This window comes from Pseudochaenichthys georgianus, chromosome 15 (assembly GCF_902827115.2).
Source record: "Pseudochaenichthys georgianus chromosome 15, fPseGeo1.2, whole genome shotgun sequence".
Lineage (NCBI taxonomy): Eukaryota > Metazoa > Chordata > Actinopteri > Perciformes > Channichthyidae > Pseudochaenichthys > Pseudochaenichthys georgianus.
The window spans coordinates 22,779,422-22,801,358 of record NC_047517.1 but is presented as its reverse complement, the minus strand read 5'-3'; the positions used below and the strand labels follow the sequence as shown (position 1 = coordinate 22,801,358).

The 21,937-nt window shown below is 39.1% G+C and overlaps 2 protein-coding genes across 3 annotated transcripts; one reads left to right on the top strand and one right to left on the bottom strand.

The window, feature by feature from the left end:
• Positions 1 to 87: 87 nt before the first annotated feature.
• Positions 88 to 9,460, bottom strand: LOC117459465 (serine/threonine-protein kinase ICK-like). 2 transcript variants are annotated; one of them, XM_034100258.2, is made up of 14 exons: positions 9,294 to 9,460; positions 7,458 to 7,711; positions 7,303 to 7,357; positions 6,186 to 6,307; positions 6,016 to 6,095; positions 5,791 to 5,923; positions 5,540 to 5,711; positions 4,938 to 5,105; positions 4,435 to 4,851; positions 3,773 to 3,981; positions 3,467 to 3,609; positions 2,959 to 3,075; positions 2,752 to 2,859; positions 88 to 849 (listed from the first exon to the last, which is right to left on the bottom strand). In XM_034100258.2, the coding sequence occupies exons 2-14, from the start codon at positions 7,556 to 7,558 to the stop codon at positions 698 to 700; spliced, it is 1,977 nt and encodes a 658-aa protein (XP_033956149.1). In that variant the 5' UTR covers positions 7,559 to 7,711; positions 9,294 to 9,460; the 3' UTR covers positions 88 to 697. The 2 variants fall into 2 exon arrangements, with proteins under 2 accessions (XP_033956149.1, XP_033956150.1); XM_034100259.1 differs by lacking the exons at positions 7,458 to 7,711; positions 9,294 to 9,460 and adding an exon at positions 6,775 to 6,807.
• A 2,851-nt stretch (positions 9,461 to 12,311) lies between these two features.
• On the top strand, positions 12,312 to 18,124 carry fbxo9 (F-box protein 9). The gene is made up of 13 exons (XM_034100276.1): positions 12,312 to 12,471; positions 13,356 to 13,427; positions 14,307 to 14,438; positions 14,544 to 14,601; positions 14,970 to 15,069; positions 15,281 to 15,408; positions 15,507 to 15,621; positions 15,811 to 15,929; positions 16,706 to 16,796; positions 16,877 to 16,972; positions 17,086 to 17,179; positions 17,447 to 17,601; positions 17,686 to 18,124. The coding sequence occupies exons 1-13, from the start codon at positions 12,469 to 12,471 to the stop codon at positions 17,792 to 17,794; spliced, it is 1,272 nt and encodes a 423-aa protein (XP_033956167.1). The 5' UTR covers positions 12,312 to 12,468; the 3' UTR covers positions 17,795 to 18,124.
• The last annotated feature ends 3,813 nt before the right edge of the window (positions 18,125 to 21,937 follow it).

Sequence of the window (21,937 nt, the reverse complement as noted above, 5' to 3'; positions counted from 1 at the left end):
GGGCTGGAATCTAGTACAAAATTAATAAAAACATTCACTTTCATGGTACCGTGAAAAAATGCACAAGTTGGACATATGGGTTCCCAGTCAACAGTTTAATTATATTCAATTATCACACTCACTTTAGCCAAGGGGGTATAACGTGTTGTCTTGAATCATTTTAATTCAGAAATAAAACTGAATTGTACATTGTGGCAACCATTTGCATTGTTTGATTGAAAATAGAGCAAGGCATTGCATTTGATTAAAAACATATAATGCACAAATAATAGTAACCTGATTGACAAGGCTACCGTCATAAAAAAACAGCAGAGAAAAAGGAAAACACACCAAACTGTACAAAAGCAAAGTAATTAGTTGCAGCCAAATACAGGTCACAGTGAAGTTTCCATACAATTATAATATGCATATTATGTATACAGGTTGGTGAACATTCAATGATACATCTGATACACAACTGAAGTTGTGACCTCTGTAGCTTTAATACAGAAATACAAAATGAAACACTGAGGAGCAAATCTGGGCTCAAACTTTGGCCGCTTGCATTTAAATATAGATATTTTTACATCTCACAACATTCATAGTACACATAATGAAAAACATTAAAGGTTATTGCTGTGTAAGATGTATGTACAGACTTATATTATAAAACAACTAGGCCTACTCTTTGGAGGTGAAAGAGTTTGTAGTGAGGGCACTAGCGGTGTCCATATTTGGCAGACCAATCCGTTCGCCCGTGGATGGTTTGTGTCGGTGGGCGAGGCAGCAGACCGGGGGTGCTCTTGTTGGGTGACGGCACGTTGGTGGAGGTGTTCATCGGACTCCGGCCAGACTGCCATGTTGCATAATCTAAAACGGCATCAAAACAACAGGTTAAATCAAATGTAAAAAAAGAGAGGCAATGTTAGGTGGCAGGGCACTGAAAACGTGACACATAGGCCCCTTCTCATTTCTCTAACTCCCCTCCTCGACTCCTATCCTCGATACTTAGTCCCGCCCACAGGAGATGCGAGCCGAGGAGCCGAGGAGGAGAACCGAGGAGAGAGGAGGGGAAGCAGCAGGCAGTTAGAGAAATGAAAACTCCTCTCCTCTGAGCGGTCATTTTAAAGAGACGTCCATTAATGATGACAGGAGGCACAGCAGCCCTCTGTCTGATGGACAGATGTGTTCATGACGACTTATATATTTACTTTGATTCATTCACAGTGCGGTATAAAGAGACAATAACAGGCTGCAGACGCGCACGCGCGCGCACACACACTTTCTAAATCAAACAGAGCACTCTTATAATAACGTAACACTATCAGAGACTGGATATATCCCCCCCCCCCTCTCTGGTCGCTACAATGAGGGAAATAAATTACGGGCCAAACGTTTTATTTACAAGTATTAAAAGTAAGCAGAGGACACCAAACCAACTGAGACCTGTCTGTCCGCTGCATCTACTCACACACTGTACCAGACACACTGTACCACACACACCTACACCACACACACACACACACACACACACACACACACACACACACACACACACACACACACACACACACACACACACACACACACACACACACACACACACACACACACACACACACACACACACACACACACACACACACACACACACACACACACACACACACACACACACACACACACACACACACACACACACACACACACACACACACACACACACACACACACACACACACACACACCTACAGCTAACAGCCTAACAGCCGTTGTGTATTTTATTATGTGAAGCACTAAATGGTTTTAGAAAAATATGGACTCTTTGTTTGTAGATATCTACTAAACTACAGCAAATAAAGAGAGTAGGCCTGTTATACTGAGTGATATATATTATACACACTGCTCTGCTTTCTGCACCTCACAGCTGTTCTCTCTGGAAACATCGCGTTGCGATGAGAGCAGTTAATAAAATAATATCCAGGGGATGCATGCAGAGCTGTCATTGGCTGAGATAAGTCCGGCCGTGCGTCACGCCTCTTTGAAACATCTCTGTTCCCGGAAATGCATCCACGAAGGAGCCGTGGAGGACCCATCAGTGTATCCTCGGTTATAGCTCCTCCAGAAAGTCTCCTCGACGCTCGGTCGTTGGTCCTCGAAGTGCATTTAAAGAAATGAGATGTCCTTCAACATGGCGCGCTGAAATTCATTTCCGGGTCACTACCAGAGGACCGAGGAGTCGAGGAGGGGGATTTGATGAAATGAGAAAGGGCCATAGAAAGCTGAATGTAAAGGGCTGCAGGGAGGATGTTTTGTAGGCCAAACTGGAAGCATCACAAAAAAGCCAAAGGGATTTTTTTTTTTTTCCTTTTTTTTTTAAATCAGAAAATATGTCTGGGCAAGGAAAGGTTACTTGCTTACAACAAGATAATCTTAATGAAAATGTCAAACCTATAAACAAACTACACCCCGATCGCATGACTGCCAACATCACTACTACGCTTCCAACTTCATTGATTTTTAGAGCTCGCCTCTTTTACCAAAGCTTGATCTAGCTTGTAAGTTACAATATTTGAGAGTATACGAATAACCTGGCTGTAAACGCAGACTAGCGAGAACATGAGTTTCCCAAGTTTGGTGTGATTGTGTTTAATTGTCTCTGAAAATCGATGTAGTCTTATTACGCCGCTTGACGGGTCTTAGATGAGTTTTAGGACTCATTCCTGCAGCACTCTATAGCAGAAAGCTCTAAGTGATGAAATGTGTCCTCACTTGATGCTGTTGATTCCACTGAAGGACCCTGAGGTCCTCTGTGACCCGCAGATCCCGTGTCTTTTTTGTAAAACGATGGCATGTATCCGCCTGGGATTGTATTGGTACCTGGTATTTACAACAAACAAAAACAGATCATTTCATTAGACCCTAGTGAAGTTGCAATGATTACCATGCAGTAAAGTGCAGGAGGTCCTGGGACATTACCGTGAGCGCCTCTGCTCGGCAGAGTCCCTCCAAATGGAATACTGCTGTTGCCCCAAAGATGGCTTCCTGCAAAGTCTTTACTGGCATTTATGGCTACGTTCTTTTTTGTGCTAATACCTGAAAAAGACAGTAAGAGATTATCACAGACATTTTACAAGAAGAATTATAAATAGAAAAAAGAAAGTGACAAACAAATTCCAATCTACCGTTGTGCTTTTTAAGGTTACCAACTCTTTTGTAGTGATATATACTGTGCACATTTGTAAAGACTGCATTTAAGATTGCTTCCTTAACAGATCTCAATCAGAATTGAATTGCAGTTTTTTTAAATCCTGCATTCATCATATATTTAATGTCACAATATTCTTTGGTTGATCTGCATTACTTTAACAGTACAATGGTACCAAAGCAAAGGAGTTATTTTGGATCTAACTGAAACGAGTTGGGTGTAAAGCACTTGTTGACACAGTTGATTTTTATTTGAGGGAAGTCTTTACATATATATTACCAGGTAAATATCTTGACTGCCTCAGGTAATGTTGTTTGGCAGAAGCGGTTCTTGAAGGCTCCTGATAGGCTGAACTCTTGTTCAGGTTTAAAGGCGCATCTTCCTTTCCATTGGGTCGACTGTAATCCAAAACGTTTCCATATCTGAAACACAGAAGGCATTAAATGAGAGAAAGGTAGTGTGTTACCTGCTTGTAGTAATACTGATGTTAACACTTCAGCTCTCTTTTGTAGTCTTAGTTTGCACATTCGTACAGCCACTTTCTCTTATAAAAAGGTACCGCACGATGACCGATCATAGCCTCACCTGCTCAGTGAGTCCTCCCCCTGCCTCGACTGCTCTGCAGAGAAGTTTGTTTTTCCCAGAATACTTATGGATGTCAGATCCGTCTCTTCATAGTCGTCCCAGTCTTCACCCTTGTGGTGTCCCATGCCGTGGCCCCAGCGCCGCCGCCCCCCTTTAGGCTTCACCTGATAGCTCAGTAGGTGTTCTTTTTCTGACTCCTGTCTCGTTTGCTAAAAGAACGGCATCAACCATATGCATGAGGAGGATTTTTAAACAATTTCATTTTCAAGGGATAATAAGTTATTTAAGCCTGCTTTTGATGGAACCCATCTTACATAATTTGAAAAATAATAATAGGTGATGATCATCAAAGTAAAGTGATGTAGTTATAAGTAGACATGGGGTGATGTGAAAATGGGCTTCAACCTCTTTAAATTATACTTAAGCATTCTAAATGTACGTTATTATGTACCTACATGTTGTTGATAAAAAAATGCTTAGTGAAACACAAACATGCAATCTTAAATAAGTTAATAAGGCTCTATTGTTCACTCATGTAATCGATGTTTCCATGCAACGGCTTAATATATTTATTCATCCACTTGAAAATATTAAGATGGAATGTTTGCCATCAATAGAAACAGATATATAATAAATACACACTCTTATGTTTCCAGCCTCACCTTGCTCTGGAGACTCTTGTCCACGATGTAAGGGAGATGGCTCTGTGGCGTTCCTCCGCTCTGCTCCTGCTTCAGGATGTGCTTCTGTTGCTGCTCTCGGACCAGCTCTGTGTGCCGCTGGTACGCCGCCGCCTGGGCCACCGCAGACACAGCGGAGGGCTGGATCTGCTGCAGGGGCCTGGAGGGGGAGCAATGTTGGCTGGGGGGGGGAGGCTGGGAGGGGGAGCAATGTTGGCTGGGGGGGGGAGGCTGGGAGGGGGGCACCGGCTTCAGCAGCAGGGGTTGCTGCTGCAGAGACTGCTGTGACCGTAAAGGGGCCTGCAGCGGCACGAGGCCTGGCTGAGGCCGGTCCTGATCCAGGATCTGCTGAGGAGTGCCCAGAGCCTGGCCCACGTGGAAGTACGAGTACCTGAGAGACTGAAAGACATCCAGGTTTGAATAAAACAACGTCAGCTTTCATTCTGCATGTTGAGCTATGAAGCTATGAGGAGGTCAGACATTACCTGGGCAGAGGCTGGTCTCTTCTTGGGATCCCACTGGAGCAGGTCTGTCATCAGATGAATGGCTTCAGGGCTGGCATTTGGGATCAGAGTCTTCAGATTACTGGGAACGCACTGAGGCCAACGGAAATTCATAGCACTCGCCAAATGGAATCCCTCCGGCCAATCATTCTAGAGGGAGAAGACACAGGCCATTTGACACATCACATTTATGTAACGTGATTAAGAAATGTCAAAACAAAATCGTTTTTGTATTCACTGTTACAATAGTAGTAGTTGAATAATGACTGCACTTGGTTGTACTCTGATTTAAACCAAAATGGGGGAGATTATAATCTGGAGGATTCCGTAGGGTAGTCCAAAACGATGTCAACTTTTTATATACAATGTTTGTGTCAATGTACAAAAAAAATGTATTACTACTACATAGAACTTATGTTTTTGCAAACAAAAAATGACAGTCAAAGTAAAAAGAAAGCCTCTGGTCTCAAATATATTTATTTTAAAAAAAGTGTATCTCTACCGTGAGAAGGATTACTCAACAGTACTGGGTATGACAAATACAGTGCTCTGTAATTCTGCTGCACAAATGTGAAAGATCTTACCTTCTTTGGTGTACCCAAGACTTGGCACACTTTGAATATGGTGTCTACTTCACTGGAGCCTGGAAAAAGAGGCCTGAGGGTATAAAGCTCTGCCATGATGCAGCCGATAGCCCACTGGTCTATGGGTGAGTTGTAGGATGTGGATCTGAGGAGCACCTCTGGGGCTCTGTACCTGGTGGAAAAACAAGAGAGGGTACTCAGACTTGAGTAAATAATGTATTAAACACAGTATTATTCTGAGAGATACTCACCATCTGGTGGAGACATAGTCTGTGTATGGTGGTCGAGATCTAATTTCCCGGGCAAGCCCAAAGTCGGCTATTTTCACCAGCTCCGGGCCCATGCACAGAAGATTCTCCGGTTTCATGTCCCTGTGAAAGAAACCTAAAAAAAGAAACATTGCATTATTCAAATTGTACAAAATGTCCAATTTGTCACAGGATAAGTGTAGCATCAGAGTCGTAAATAAGACATACCATGTTTATGAATGAACGCAAGCCCCTGTAGTATCTGAAACATTATATTTCTCACAGCAGATTCAGGAAACAATCGAGTCCTGCAGCAAGAAGAACAATTAGAAAACTCCAGCGGTTAAACAACTCTAAGCACACGATTAAATAATGCTACAAGTAAAATATATACACACCTGTCTTTCATGAGCTGATATAGATTCTCCTTCATGTACTCAAATATAAAGTACAAGTGATCATTTTCTCGAATGACTTCCTTGAGTTTGATCACGTTGGCATGGTTGAGTTTCTTTAAGGACTGAAAGAGAAACAGATAATGTTAGAATATGAGAAATGAAAAGGAGTAGAAATAAAAGCCATGCTGGAAAAAACACAGGTCACTGCAGCACATTCAAAAGCACGCCCTGCAACTATGACACAAACTCTTCTTGTTAAAACATGGCTATTGTAAGAACACAATGGAGCTTGGGGGAGAAATGCTGCAAAGGTGGGATTTCAATTTACAATTTAAAAGAGGGAAAATAGAAAGCAGGGTGGAGAAATATACACCTTTCCCATGCACTGGGACGCTATAGGTTTACCATGCTACATTTAAGTAAAGGGGAAAGAAGCTGCAATGGGATTCTGAGATTTTGATGTGACATGCTGTGATTATGATCCAATTAGCAGGACTCTCAGGACCAGCGTGTTGTACATGTTTTCTGCATTAAGGTGGAGCTCTAGGAAAGGAGGGATGGGAGCCCAAGCTCAAAACACAACAATCACCTTCAACTCTTAGAGCTGGTGTGTGACTTTGAGCTGTGAGGAAATTTAGACAGTAACACAATGAAATGGTGTGAAAAAAAACAATAAAGAGTATTTGACATTTTCAAAACAGACAGTAACAGGAGGGGCACCAACACAACATCATGTGGTCGCTGCATCAGAACAGCTAGTGTGAAATGTAATGTTTGGTATTACATATTGATGTTCATAATGTATGTACTTAATTAAAAAAGACTCAAGAGAAATACAGAACATATGTGGGAGAAGGTATACAGATCACCTAAAATCAGCAGTTGTATGGTTGTTCTACTTCTCCAAAACATTCATTTTAAGATAAGCTAGTAATACAGCAGAGCGTGGGGATATTTCACCCCAAAAATGTGGAGAATGGAGCTGAAACTCCACATAAGACAAGATATATTCAAGTAAAGAAAAGGGCATTTCCTTTAGGTTGGTTTTTGGGTAGAATTTTTTCATAACACTTATGCTCCTTAATAGTGTGGGAAAATGTAGAAAAGATTAACTCACCTTGACTTCACGAAGGTTCATGCATTCTTCCCAGGAGTAGAATTTTCTTTTCATTCTGAAATGTATTTTTCACATTAACTCATTTATTGAAAATTACATCATATTGTATATCAGAGAAAAAAGATGCCAACATAACATTTTTGAGGATATTTAACCTCTTTATGGCAACTAGCTCTCCTGACTCCAGACTGCGGCCGAGGACGACGGAGCCGTAGGTGCCATCCCCGAGCTGTCTGATGTTGGTGTATCTATTCATTGTGCTCGTCCTGCCTTAGCATCCGGGAGAAGATAATAATTGGGTGGTCAGAAGAGATGCTTTTGCCTCCTGCTGCTGCATGCAGCCAGATTTTCCGGTGACAACAGAGCAGAGCTGGAGGACTCATGGTGTCCTGGACCTGCCTCCTTCGAGCTGAGAAGGTGAGGGATGGACAACAAAAGAACAAGTTAGTTTCGTAGGCAAATGAACTAAAAATGTACATGGCTAATTTTATACAAAGTAGGATGTGATGCATCCAACTGATCCTCCTTTAACGGTAAGATCAGCTGCAGTGAGCAGAGGCTGTAAAGGTGGGGGCGGGGCTTTTATACGAGTAGTGAAAACACTTCCGCGTAGTCTGCTCTCGTGTATCCTCCCTTTCGTCTCCTCTGGAAGCCTCCTCCCTCACCCCTCCTCGACTCCTCCGTGTGCATTTCAGCAATTGGGACGTCCTTCAACATGGCGTGTCTTGACCGATTTCCGGAACAAGTCCCGGAGGAGGGGAAGAGAGGAGTCGAGGAGGGACATTGAGATGAACCTATTGTTTCTAAATGTTTCCTGAACTTCATGTTATGCATTACTGTACAGAGTATTCTTTGTTTGTAAATATTTGCCGTCGATTTAGCAGTATTGCCTAATATAACATTTCTTAGTGGTGCAAATACATTTCAAATGGCCCGCCTCAATCTAAGTTACAAGGTTTATGTAACACTCTTTTTAAACCATTATAAAATATGCATATCAAGAAATCCACTTTGTACCAAGAAGGCAGGTTATTAAAGAACCACAGTTTTTCTGAATTTGAATGTCCTAGTTTTTTTCTGCATGAATATTAAATAAAGGATTTCAAGCAACGATCCCAGCACTCCTGTGAGGTATAATCTATATAACTACAATCCCCCTCCACTGAAGAAATGTAGTTTACTTGTTGTGAAATCATTTAGATGAACTTCAATGTGCAAAATGACATCTGTATGTTGTCTGTTTCTTTAAAACCACCTTATGAAGAGGGAAATTGTCTCTGTGCTAACATATACGATGCAATTTCACCTAAAGGTCATCATAATTTTGAAGGAAAAAAAAGCTTAAACAAACACAACATGTACATGTAACTTTAACTGGTAACTAACAAAAGACATTCTGTACAAAGTACAAGTGTCTCACCTTATGACATCTTTTAAATAAATAAGGATGAAAATTGCCCAAATTTTACAATAAGTATTGCATCATCATATCAGTGCAAATGTCCTTTATCAAAGTTAATGATAGCAGCTGTTATAGTCAGTGGTGATGTTTACTGACTCACATAGGTTTCTGATATAGTCAATTACATCTTCCCTAACATGTTACCATACTACCTATTTTTCTGTCAGCAAAAGTACCAACTATGTGTGTTTCCTAGTTTAGTAAAGCAGAGTGAACGCTAACGCAACGGCACTTTAGCACAAAAATATATATACATCCGATATAGTTCCCACTGTACTCATCTATAGATTTGGGCTTAATGCGTTATGTTGCATTTTGCAACTAGGCTCAGCTTTCACGACTCCTCTGAGCAGTTATTGGTAGTAAACATGGTACAAGTAACGCTATCTTATAATTGAGTTGTGGTGCTGGTGCTGGTGGTGGCCCAGCTGCTGACAACATTAAAATGCTAAAGGAGAGAAAACTGGCCTGTTTGCACTGAATGGGCTCATAACTCCAAACACAACGAAAAGCAGCAGACAGCACTCACCGTCCTCGCTTCAAATCGACAACAAGACATAGCAGATAATTTGTAGTCGATGTTCAACAACTGTCTTAGTGGAATAATCAGCTGTCTGGCAGCGTAAGAAGGCAGATAACCGCATCCAGATCCAGTGCATCCACACACAACATCAATAAAATTTCATCTAGGGCCTTTCGTCACAGAACTCATCATAATCTCGCGATGCTGTAAAAATTGTTTGCGGTGTAATTTCAACAAATCACAGCTCTCCTCCGTCAACAAAGACACAACACGGGATTGAAATAAGTCACTGCATCCTTCTCTCCAGCGTCCGAACCGATAAGAACCTGTATACAGTCTATGGTCCGAACACCTTAATGTCTATGTAACAATATTTTTAATATGTAAAGGCAATTCATGTCTTTCTTCTGTTTCCCTTCTTTTAGTCCACACCAGGTCCACACGCTGCATTTATACGTGCCAGGCATACCTCGCAGAGTTTATGTAATATTACATTCAATTCAAAACAGGGATTCCCAGACTCATAAACAATCTAAAATATAGTCCCGAGACTTACATGGCATAATAAATATCGTTCATGATAACATGGAAAATAATTAAAAAAACAACTGTGTACCAAAAATACCACTTTATACGAAAGATTTTTCGGCACAAAGCAAAAACGGAAGTGACCGAGTATGTACGCTCTTGTACCACCCTCTTCTTCTCTGATCAAATTAAAAGTGAAGGAGTCGACTCTCGTGCACAAGCAGTATTTTAATATTGGGGTTAGATTGATCCGTCATTTTTTGTTTTGGTTATTTTCATGCTTCGAATGTCCCTCTGAAATGTAGTGGTGTAAAAAACTCAAAAGTATGTGACATCAAACTATATCAAAATTGTACATAAGCAAGGTAGGGTATATACTTTACTCCATACTGACACACACAGCAGTGGGTACAATGTTGATCCTAAGTAGATAAGGTAAAATACATAAAATAAAAAAGTTCTGATTTGAAGAATTCACTTCTTTTTTTTTAAACAATAATTACTATTATAAGCAGCCTAACCACACTTAATCACTCTCACACACACACACACACACACACACACACACACACACACACACACACACACACACACACACACACACACACACACACACACACACACACACACACACACACACACACACACACACACACACACACACACACACACACACTCACTTTCCTTGTTCTATAGGAACTTGTAGAGGCTGTGCGGTCAATTAAATCATTTTGATGCCTTTGGCAAGTCATAACTTGGTTGGACAATCTAGCCAAACCTGCACATAAAAAACATGTCTGCTTTTAAATTAGCTACATTGCTGGTGGACATCCTGTGTGGGCTGTGCTACTGGATAATACTGTCTCAAAAGCGTTTGTATCTCAGAGATTTTGACACATACTCAGGTGAAGTCAAACAGGCTGTACTTGCCTTTATTACAGCTGACTGTTCTTTGATATACATTGATAATTGCAATTGAAGGTCAACATTTAAAATGGTTAACAAATAGGGGGAATACAGATCTTTAGTGAAAATAAGATGTATACAGCACAAACGTAAACAGCCACTGCTGAGCATGATATGGAGCTACTACACCTGGAGCTGCTACATACTGAGGTAGGCCTTGATTGTTGAGTGTTAAATATGATGCAGAACTGTGTAACACTGACATTGGTTACCAATCAGATTCAGGGACCAGGAAGCCCATTGCAAATGTATAGCTTTCTTCAATTAAGTAGAGGGGGGTTACCTTGGTTGGTTATTGGCTTATGGTTACACAAGCCAAATCGTTATGACATCATAAAGTGGCCAAAATCTGATCAGCTCATTTTCAGACAGGTTTTTAATAAATGGATCAGGACAAAAAGTGAGCAAATATTTTTTTCTGAAACTTTCAGAATCTCTTTACACAGAAGGGACACATGTTTATGTATAAAAAACATGACAAAGTGTATTTTGCATAATAGGTGACCTTTTAGGAAAAATGTAGGTACTTTTTTAGTATTTTTTTACTTGTATACTTTTACTCCACTACATTTTGTTTAAAGATTTAGTTACACACTTCTTTGAAGATTTAGAGTATTAATACAAAATGTGTATCAACCAATACATTATTATATATATTATAGGTTAAGCTACAATTAATAGAAATATATGCTTAAATGGCCTATTCTGCAAAAGGAGTATATATACTTTTTTTTTTACTGAAGTACAATTTTGAATGCATGACTTTTACTTCTAACTGAGTATTTTTACACTGTAGTATTGCTACTTTAACTGAAGTAAAATATCTGAGTAGTTCTTCCATCTCTGGTGACTTATGTAAATATACACCGTTTGCACATACAAACACACAACAAATGGCAATCAATTGCACAACCCTCAGGGCCAACTTTTACATATATATTTTACGTAACATGTGAGTGTTGAGAAGCATTGTGAAGCGTGTGTTTCTAAATATCTTATTTAGTGGTACGTGTCTATGTTCTCAGAGCTGGAACAATACAATTATTTAAAATTGTATTTATATTTATTTAATATCAGAATCAGAATCCGTTTTATTTTCAAGTAGGTTTACACAGAGCCTATAAGGAATTTGCTTTGGTATGAGGTGTATACAGAGGCACAGAAAGAAGAAAACTTAGCAAAATAAAAAAATAGTACTATTATAAACTATTTTAAGACTATTGTAAGAAATGAAAAAATAAACACAATATTTACACAAAAGATAATTATGTGGTGAAACTGGGTGCAGTAAAACATAATAAAATATGACAATACTATACTATATGTGGAGAGTTATGCTAATTCATAAAGCGGTAGCGTGGAGCAGAAATGTGCAACTTTATGTATAATTCGATTATTTGTTGATGTTTATTACACCATTGTTCATGTATTCATTCCTTGATGAAGTCACGTTTCGTCCTCCATACATGGCTGCAGCAGGTCAACCTGCCTGCTCCTCTTTCCTAACTTCGCCACACTGCCTGACTTCCTGTCAGTCACTGAGCTCCGGGCCACGCAGCAGAATGGCTGCGTTCCTGCGAGCTCGTAAATATGTTCGTTGTGTTATCCGTTTCTCCGACCGTGACCTGTAAACGCTACTGTTGAAAACGTGTGACGGGAAACGAGGATAGCTACTATATAAGCCGCCATGGTGGGTCACCATGCTTTAAACTGTTGTTGTTATTATTCAGGAAGAAATGTGTTAGCCAGCTAGCCAGCTAACGTAGCTAACGTCACCTTGCTTGAGAAGTTGCTGCGACGTGTCTCTAATGGGGTTCACTTTTTACTAAACATTTTATTGAATAGATTTGAATTTAAGGTACTTCATAAATCAACGATAAACGTGCATGAGATTGCATTGAGACACTTGGATTCATTTCGTGTATCGTCTGTTTAGGTAACGTTAGCATTAACCAACATGGGGGTGTGTGCTGTTGTTTTTAATGAGATTAGGTGTTTACCTTCAGTTGCCTTCAAGTTCTTTGCACAAGTTTCCGACTGCAGATGCAGTTTTTTTCACATGCTGATTATTATGCATGCTTTCTTGTCTTTGCATTATTTCCCTCAACTAACACTGCATGTGTTTTTGATATAAATGACACCGTTTGTAAAAGTACGACTGTGCAGAAAAAGTGACTAACATTACAACAAACATATGAAAAAGGTAACAATAAACAATGTTTGATAAAGAAATAAACATCAAATGTGTCTTTATAAAGATTAAAATCAAATTGTGCAATAGTAGCAAAAATATCCTGTTCGTAGTATGTATGTTGTTCCTTTATAAACTGGGTATAACCAGAAGGTCTACGATTAAGCATGTACTAAGCAGGGATTGAAAAACAAGCACGGATTCGTAAACTCTTGTTTTTGTTGACAAACGTTGTATTTTGCCCATCCCTTTAATTTGTAGAAGGCGAGGCAAAACAGCTGGGTGGACTGAAGACATCTGGGGAAAAAGTTATTTACAACCACCAGAGCCTGGTAGCTCCTGGGATGAACTTTAAATAATATTTCCCTTTTTTCCTTGTGCAGGCTGAAGAAAATACTGATATAAGCAGCATGATCGAGGACGAGGATGAGGATTCAGATGATCCAAATATTCAGGTGAGAAATCTTCTATAGGCTTAACTGAAAAGTAGAAACGCTGTATTGGCACATAAACACATATCTTCTAAACTTGGGATTGTACTTGTCACACTGTTTCTAAAACTAGTAGCTCCTTGGTTTTCTTCAGTTGGGATTTGCATGGGCTATGCGACAGTTGTATGTGTAAGCCAAAATGTATGAGCAAAGTAATGTAATTATTATTTAAGTACAACAAGAAACCATTATTTTTTTGTGACCAACTTTATTGTGTTCTAGTTGCATATATATATATATATATATATATATACAGACGCGAATTATTTAAAAGATAATACAGAAAGAAAGAGAAAAAACAAAGGAAAGAGATAGGGATTCCCTTGCCCACGACAATAGTCCTATGCATATGGAGCTTGGAATCATCCTTAGTTGACAGCATTTCCTGGTTGACAGGTAATATTTGTGTATCATTTCATACTGGAAATTGTGGTTATGTGATGTTAGAGAGATGTTATTCCATAATCTTTTACAATAAATAGCCTGTGTGTAGTAAAATAAACCTTTATTTTGAAATAAAAATACAGAATCCGGAAGGTGATTTGTGATGGGTTTTTTTTTCAAATAAGTGAAGAGAAAATCTAACTTTTTAATTACAGCAGCCATGTAAAAGCTAAATGTACACTTTTTCACATGGTTCCTGAATCTTTTTTTTAATTATATTAAGTTTAATAGTAAGTTTGAGTACAAGGTACAATGTTTCTAATGTGTTTTATGCTCTTAATGTCTTTCATTTTTGTAAAGCACTTTGAATTGCCTTGTGTTGAAAAGTGCTTTATAAATAAACTTGTCTTGCCTTGTCTAGTCTTAATACCACTTAATACCTTTGTTATTGAATTGCAGACAGAGCTGACTGCTTTCAGAGCTCAATGGATGTCTGAACTCAAAACGAGCTCTGGAGCAGGTGGATGGAGTGGCCGACAGCTGCGAGCGCAAGGTCTGAAGAGGACACAAGATATCGCACGTGAGGAGAAAGTAAGTGTTATTGGGATTTCTCCAGGTCATGTACTTGGATGTCTTGCAAAGTGCTTTCACTGGAAGGTGCTCTGCTGCTGAATGACTGACGTTTCCCCCCCTCAGGCCACAGAGCTGTTCCTGAGAGCTGTTCAGGAAGAGCAGAAAGGAGCCGTCTATGTGGGTACGTATGAAGGATGTGTGGTGATCAGAATGACCCGTGAAAGGGTGAGAGATGTAAGGTGTATCACCATAAGAAACAATTATTCAGGAACTAATGAAAAGGGCACAATGAATTCACAAACTAACTCAAACTTGTGGAAAATGCTAGGCAGATCTTATTTAGATAATACATGCAGTTATAACCGTCAAATATCATCTTAAAAGAAACAAGGGAAGTTCATATGTTCATATGTAATAACTACTACCTTTAACAGTTTGAGTTTGTTTAATCCACACAAATAGTTTTATATTTGATTTATGACATTTTTTAAATTGATGTCTTTACATTTTGATGTTGTTGTAACTTTCGACGTCTTTCTTTACTTGTAGCTATCAAGTTCTACCGTATGGCTATGCAGCTGGTGCCTGACATTGAGTTCAGAATCAACTACAGCCGCCCTCCCGATGCAGACCAGGCTGGAGGGAAATAGTAAGCAGCTTTTTATTTTTGAAAATGACTAAATCTAAATCTGCAATGTTTAAACATCCTGTAATTTTGTATTATTAGCTAAAACTTTTAAACTTAAGTATGGGAATGAACCTCGAATACATTTCATTATCAAAGAGCTGTTGTGCTACACTAAAAGTGCTTGTTGCATTGTTTTTAAATGATGCAAACTGTACTTTTCTTTTAATTGCAGCAGGGAGGACAGTGTTGATGGTGAGATCGAGGATCTACTCTCATATTTTGAGCAGGATCTTAATCTGGACTGTTCCCTTCCAAAGAACTGCACTCCTCAGTTGGATTTCACTCAGATGCACATCTCAGGTACCAAACTGATTTTCATTTAGATTGTAGACATGTCTAAAACCAATTATAGACTTATATATTTTAACACATTTGTCTCGTGATTTATTTGACTGCAGAATTGCCCCGGGAAATCCTCATGTACATTTTCCGTTGGGTTGTGTCGAGCGAACTGGACATGCGAGCCCTGCAGCAGCTGTCCTTGGTTTGCCGGGGGTTTTACATTTGTGCAAGGTGAGCTCCTCTGTTATTACAGATATGATGTGTGACAATTTGCCTCTCAACATTCCTGATGTTGGAACGGGCAACTGGGGACTTTACATTTTGAATGCACAAAAGATGTAATTATGAAAAGACAGTTATATATGCAGGGTTTTAGGTTTACTCTTACTTATTATTTTTGACTTATTTTTTTTCCTCCAGGGACCCTGAGATTTGGCACTCCGCCTGTTCAAGAGTGTGGGGAAGGAACTGCACTAAAATTGCACCTTTCAAATCCTGGAGGGAGATGTTTCTGCAAAGGCCTCGTGTGCGTTTCGATGGTAATCAAATGCTTTATCGGTCACTTATTTTGGATTCTGTGTCTTAGTTTACAGTATGATACCGTTACTGATATGTTATATTTCCCAACCCATGTCAGCCCTATAAAATAACAGTTTAAATAATAACATATATAAATAAATAAATAAAACAACAGTTGTTTTGTTACAATATTTTGAACAATTTTGAGACATGCATGCTCCTAACAATATGGAGTGTGAAATTGCTGATCAGTTTTTTGGTTTTGTAGTAAACAGCGCAACTAAGAAACTGGTCTTGGGGTTTTATTATTCTCCACAACAATGATTAATTTATGATAATAAAATATTGGTGCAAGCCTTATGATTATCTTTGTATGCATTATACACTCAAAATCAATGTCTCAAAATATTGCTAATGCAAACAATATTACAGCATTCTTAACTCTTCTATTATCACTACATTTAACATGATACAACATGACTGTCTGGCAGTGGCTCAGTCAGTAGGGGTTTGGACTGTGAGCCGTAGGGTCGCAGGTTCAAGTCCCTGAACAGACCTAAATATGGAGTGTGGACTACTACTTGGGGAGGTGTGCCATGTTGCCCTTGAGCAAGGCACCGGACACCATCCCCACTCCCCATTGTTCCCTGTACAATAGCTGCTCTTAGTACTAAGATGGGTTAAAAGCAGAGACCAAATTGTGCTATGTGTGACAAATATATAGGGTTCATCCTCCAATTCTATATATTTTTTTATTTACTTGATGTTAAGCTTTCCATGCATTTTACTTTCACAGGTGTTTACATCAGCAAGACATCATACATACGTCAAGGAGAGGCATCACTGGATGGATTTTACAGGGCTTGGCATCACATTGAGTACTACAGGTAAATTGTTGACTTCAAACATTATCTTTGATTGTGCGTTGTATAAGTATACAGGCTAAAAGCTGAAATTGTTATATCAGGTACCTGCGCTTCTTCTCTGATGGCCACGTAGTCATGGTGACCTCCCCTGACGACCCTCTGAGCGTTGTTCCTCGTCTGCGCACTAGGAACGTCAGGTACACCTTTCCCTTTTTCTGCGAACTCAGCTAGAACGATTTCAATAAATAGTCATTTAACAGACTGAGTGGCAGTACTTTTCACAATTGTTACATTTTGTTCGATTTGACAGAATGGAGTCTGTTCTGCACGGTCATTACCGTCTGTCACAGGAGACGGACAATCAAACCAAAGTTTTTGCTGTTGTCTGCAAGAAGAAGGAGGAGGTGAGAATAACCTGGGGGGGGTTTTGGGGTAACATAAGGATGTATATGAAGGAAAAAGACAGTGTTCACTGTACATCCTGTAAAGCTCTGATCAGATAAAGAAACTGAGATTCAAATATGAGCTGTTGCACCACTCATTCCTTCATTAGTAGAGTCAAAGTAACACATTACTGAGGCACATGAATGTAAATTGACCATTTCCAAAAATAAAACAGTTAACCTCTCAGTTCATGGCTCAGCTTGTAAACTGTGTTATTCGTTTTACAGAAAGCAACCGAGTTTCAGAAGAATCGGTTCTGCAGGCGGAACCAGTCTCCGGAGGTTGAACACAACTTCCACGTTGGACTGCATCTGTCCTCTGGGGGGCGTCAGAGTCTCAGTAAGCTGTCGTGGATCCATCACTCCTGCCACATCACTTACAAGTAAGAGATACAAGTTGTAACAGTAGTTAAGATGTGTTTTATCCTCCATTTGTTTTAAAAATTGACATTATTTTTTTTTTATAGGCTGAGTGGGGAAACGATTATCACTGCGTTCGACCTGGACAGCATGTACCAGCCCTTCATCTTTGCACGTGTGAAGAGCTACACTGCATTTTCCATTCAGCCTCTTTAAGCAGCCTGGAGACCTGCACACAATCCCAGCAAGACAACAGCAAAAGTTCCTCTACCATTATCACAGAATGCATTCTCCTCAGCTTGGTTAATTTGTGCTGCAGCTTGAATATGATGTTATATAATCGAACATTCATGTTACTTATGAGATCACTTTTTGTTGATGGTTTACAAAATAGAATACTACTTATTTTCTGATTTCAGAAACTATAATAATGTGCTGAGAGCTAAAATAATTAGCAACCTTTCCCACCTGTTCCAAGCATTGAATGTTTACACTGTGTTTCATGGTTCACCTTCTCCCTCAAATAAAAAGTGGTGAAAATGTAAAGGATTACGTGTATTGTCAAGTACTACATTGAAGGAAATTGGGTAAATCTTAAAAAAACTGAAATATAAGACACTCTGTAGTGATGTAAAACCAGGCCTTTATGTATCCAATAGGGATGTAACGATATATCGAATATCGCGGTAAATAAATGTCTCAATACCGTCGTGAGACTGACAAAATATACCGCGATTTTTATTTATTTAAAATTGAAAATTTAAACATTTATTCAACCAGATGGTCCCATTGAGAGCATCAATCTCTTTCTCAAGGGAGACCTGTCCAACATGGCAGCAAGTTACAACATGAACATAAAACAACAGATAACAATAAAAGACATCGTATTTACAGGGCTACATGTACATACCTAGAGACATTGACAAGTACCAACAGTATATTTATATCTCGCCCTGTCAATAAGCCTCACCTTCTTGGCAAAAACTATTGTTTTTGAAATGGTGGAGAGACAATGCACAGTTTTACCCACTGCTGTTACCCATGGCCAAAGCATATCTCTCTGTCCCAGCAACATCAGTACCAAGGAAGAGAGTTTTTTCCACATCAGGGGATATTGCAAACGGCCAAACATCCCAGCTTCTACCTCGAAAGGTGGACATGCTCGAGTCATATTCCTAAAAGATAACCTTGATGATGCTGAGTTAGTGAGTTAGAGGTGAGTTACTTGAAAAACTAAAGTGAAACTTGATTTATTCTATTGCAGGGTCTGATTATTATATTGTTGACACTTTAAAATACTACTATCCTACTAAAATGCTGTACAAATCAGATGTATTATGTAATAAAGAAAACAAATTCAAGTAAAAAAAAAAAAAATTACAACAAAAATTCACATTTTCTTTCTTCATTTTTCAATATCGCGATAAATATCGTACCGTGGACTTTTATCGCGATATTATCGTACCGTGAGTTTTTGGTATCGTTACATCGCTAGTATCCAATATAGCTATAGGAATAGAGGAACAATGTTACATCATAGAAAAAAATATGGAGATCCTATTACACAACCTCAGTGAAAAGGCATTGTAAATGTGATTTCAGACTTCTACAGTTTATCATTTGTCTTGCTGAGGACAGGCATTATCCACGTATTCCATTCTCTGAGAACCAAACACAGATTGATCAAACAGGATTTGCAGAGGGAATAAAATAATGAATGTGAAAGTTGTATTGGATTATGCAAAATGATTTGTGGCATGGTTGACCTGACCTTAGTTGATTTTTCAACAAAGGAACTCTCCAGTAATAACTCAATAAAAATGGCAAGACAATTTATTTCTGTTTAGCTCAACTTCAAACCAATGCAGCATTGTATTACTACTCTGGACAATTAGGACATATGTACAATGTTTTGGGATTTAAGTCAATCTTCTATTTTATATAAAAATCTTATCACAACGCAGCTTACTGAGAGCCTGGGTCGGTCCAAATGTAACAAAAATATGCCTACCAGCACGACTAAAATATACCACTCTACATCTCGTCTGTTAAGCTGTTTAAGAGTAAAATAGGACAAAGTGGTTTTACAGTACATGGGTTTATGTGCCAGACTATTTGTTGGTCGGGTGCAGTTACATCCTGGAGTCTCGACTGGTTGCCTTTTCTTACCCTGGCTTTTGAATTTCACAGTTTTGATGTTGATTCACACTTAAAGGCTGATGTAGAGAATTTGTCCAATACATCATTAACAAAGAAAAGAGTAAACTGACACATTCTTATCATAGTGCATCTTTCAAGGGATAACTTTGAGACTATCAACCCGCTGTTTGTATCGTGGCTGGCCAGAAGACATGCTAGCAAAGCTCACAAACTGTCGCTCTGTCCTTAATTAAAATGTGAGCTGTGTATGAAACACCAGAGCGACAAGTCTGCATGGTCCAGAGGTGGATCAAGAGAGTGATAGCCATAGTGGAGTAAAGGTTAAACATTTGTTAAAGCTTTAGAAGTTTGTTTTATACTAATGTACCTTTAGAACACATCTATCGTCCTCTTGAGTTTTTCACTTTCTACAAGAAACCATAATATCTGTGTTATTCCCATTGTAAAAACTCAATTTTACAAATAAAGAAGAAAATAATCTGATTTAAAAACCCAAAGACATGTTTTTTCCAGTGCAACATTTTATTTTATGTAAATTAGTTTCTCGTGCGCACGAGAAACATACCCGTTTTCCTGACTTTATTTTTTTTCTCTCTCTCTCTTTTTTTTTTCTTTGTCCCTTAGGGGCCTCTATGGAAGCCTGTTTGTGCCACAGGAAAAAAAAAAAAATCATGTAACTCATTATAATGACTTAGCTATCTCATTATAATGACTTACTATCACATTATAATGACTTACTATCTCATTATATTGACTTAATATCTCAAATCAGGCCTCCCTCAGTAGACACACATTTAGGTGGCGCAGCGTATGTTTCGGAGAGATGTGGGATAGGCTTGACGTGTTATTGAGCTCAACCTTGTCTTCTAAGAAGGTAACAGTAAAAACGGTGCCTACTTCCAGTGGATCAAATCAAATCAAGTTTTATTTATATAGCACATTTATAAACGATTTTTGGTCGAGCCAAAGTGCTGTAGATATAATAAAAATAGCCTACAGTAGAGACAGTGGAGCCACGAGGGGTAGAGCGCTGGTTTGTCCTTGCTTCCTTTTTGTTTTGTTTTCTTTCATTTGAGCCACCGTGCCACATTAGGCAAGGCAAGGCAAGGCAAGGCAAGGCAAGGCAAGGCAAGGCAAGGCAAGGCAAGGCAAGTTTATTTATATAGCACTTTTCAACATAAGGCAATTCAAAGTGCTTTACAAAAAATGAAAGACATTAAGCATTAAAAAAGAAAAGCTAATAAAATAAACATTAAAAGAAAAAATACATGGATAAAAGTTACAGTGCAGTTTAAGATATGAATAGTTCAATTAAAAGCAGTGACAAAAAGAAAAGTCTTCAGCCTGGATTTAAAAGTAGTAAGAGTTGCAGCGGACCTGCAGGTTTCTGGGAGTTTGTTCCAGATATTTGGAGCATAATAACTGAACGCTGCTTTACCATGTTTAGTTCTGACTCTGGGGACAGAAAGCTGACCAGTCTGAGAGATCTGGATGGTTCATAATTTAGCAGGAGGTCAGAAATGTATTTTGGACCTAAACCATTCAGTGCTTTATAAACCAGCAGCAGTATTTTGAAATCTATTCTTTGACACACAGGAAGCCAGTGTAAAGACTTCAGAACTGGAGTGATGTGATCCACTTTCTTAGTGTCAGTGAGGACTCGAGCAGCGGCGTTCTGAATCAGCTGCAGCTTCCTAATAGATGTTTTAGTGAGACCTGTGAAGACACCATTGCAGTAGTCGAGTCTACTGAAGATAAAGGCATGGACAAGTTTTTCCAAATCCTGCTGTGACATTAGTCTTTTAATCCTAGATATATTCTTTAGGTGATAGTAGGCTGATTTAGTAACTGTTTTAATGTGACTGTTGAAACTCAGGTCAGAGTCCATGACTACACCACATTAGACTTCCTCCATTCATGTAACGCAGTAAACAGAGTCGATGTGACCCTCAAACCTGCAGGCCTAAAGGATATATACATAAAGATACACTATGGTCTACTCGGATAGTTTGCCATCTCCGTTCTCCACGAAATATCTTCAAAAAATGAGCTGATGTAGTTTAGCCAATTGTTTGCAAGTGTTTTGATCGAACAGGAAAAGTTTCACTGTTGTAGATATTTGATAGTGTGTGTGACGTACTATGCAAGAGGAAACAGGCCATCATCAATAGCCATAATGTCCATTTATCGCCCACCTCA

Bases quoted from the DNA above. Each gene is read 5' to 3' on its own strand.
- LOC117459465 (XM_034100258.2), bottom strand. From the start codon at position 7,558: ATGAATAGATACACCAACATCAGACAGCTCGGGGATGGCACCTACGGC. The intron at 4,852-4,937 runs GTAATGTCTGAC...GATGTCTTTCAG, and splicing joins AGAGACCAGCCTCTGCCCAG to TCTCTCAGGTACTCGTACTT. The intron at 3,610-3,772 runs GTGAGGCTATGA...TCTGTGTTTCAG, and splicing joins GGGGAGGACTCACTGAGCAG to ATATGGAAACGTTTTGGATT.
- fbxo9 (XM_034100276.1), top strand. The intron at 16,797-16,876 runs GTAAATTGTTGA...TTGTTATATCAG, and splicing joins CATCACATTGAGTACTACAG to GTACCTGCGCTTCTTCTCTG. The intron at 16,973-17,085 runs GTACACCTTTCC...TCGATTTGACAG, and splicing joins CTGCGCACTAGGAACGTCAG to AATGGAGTCTGTTCTGCACG.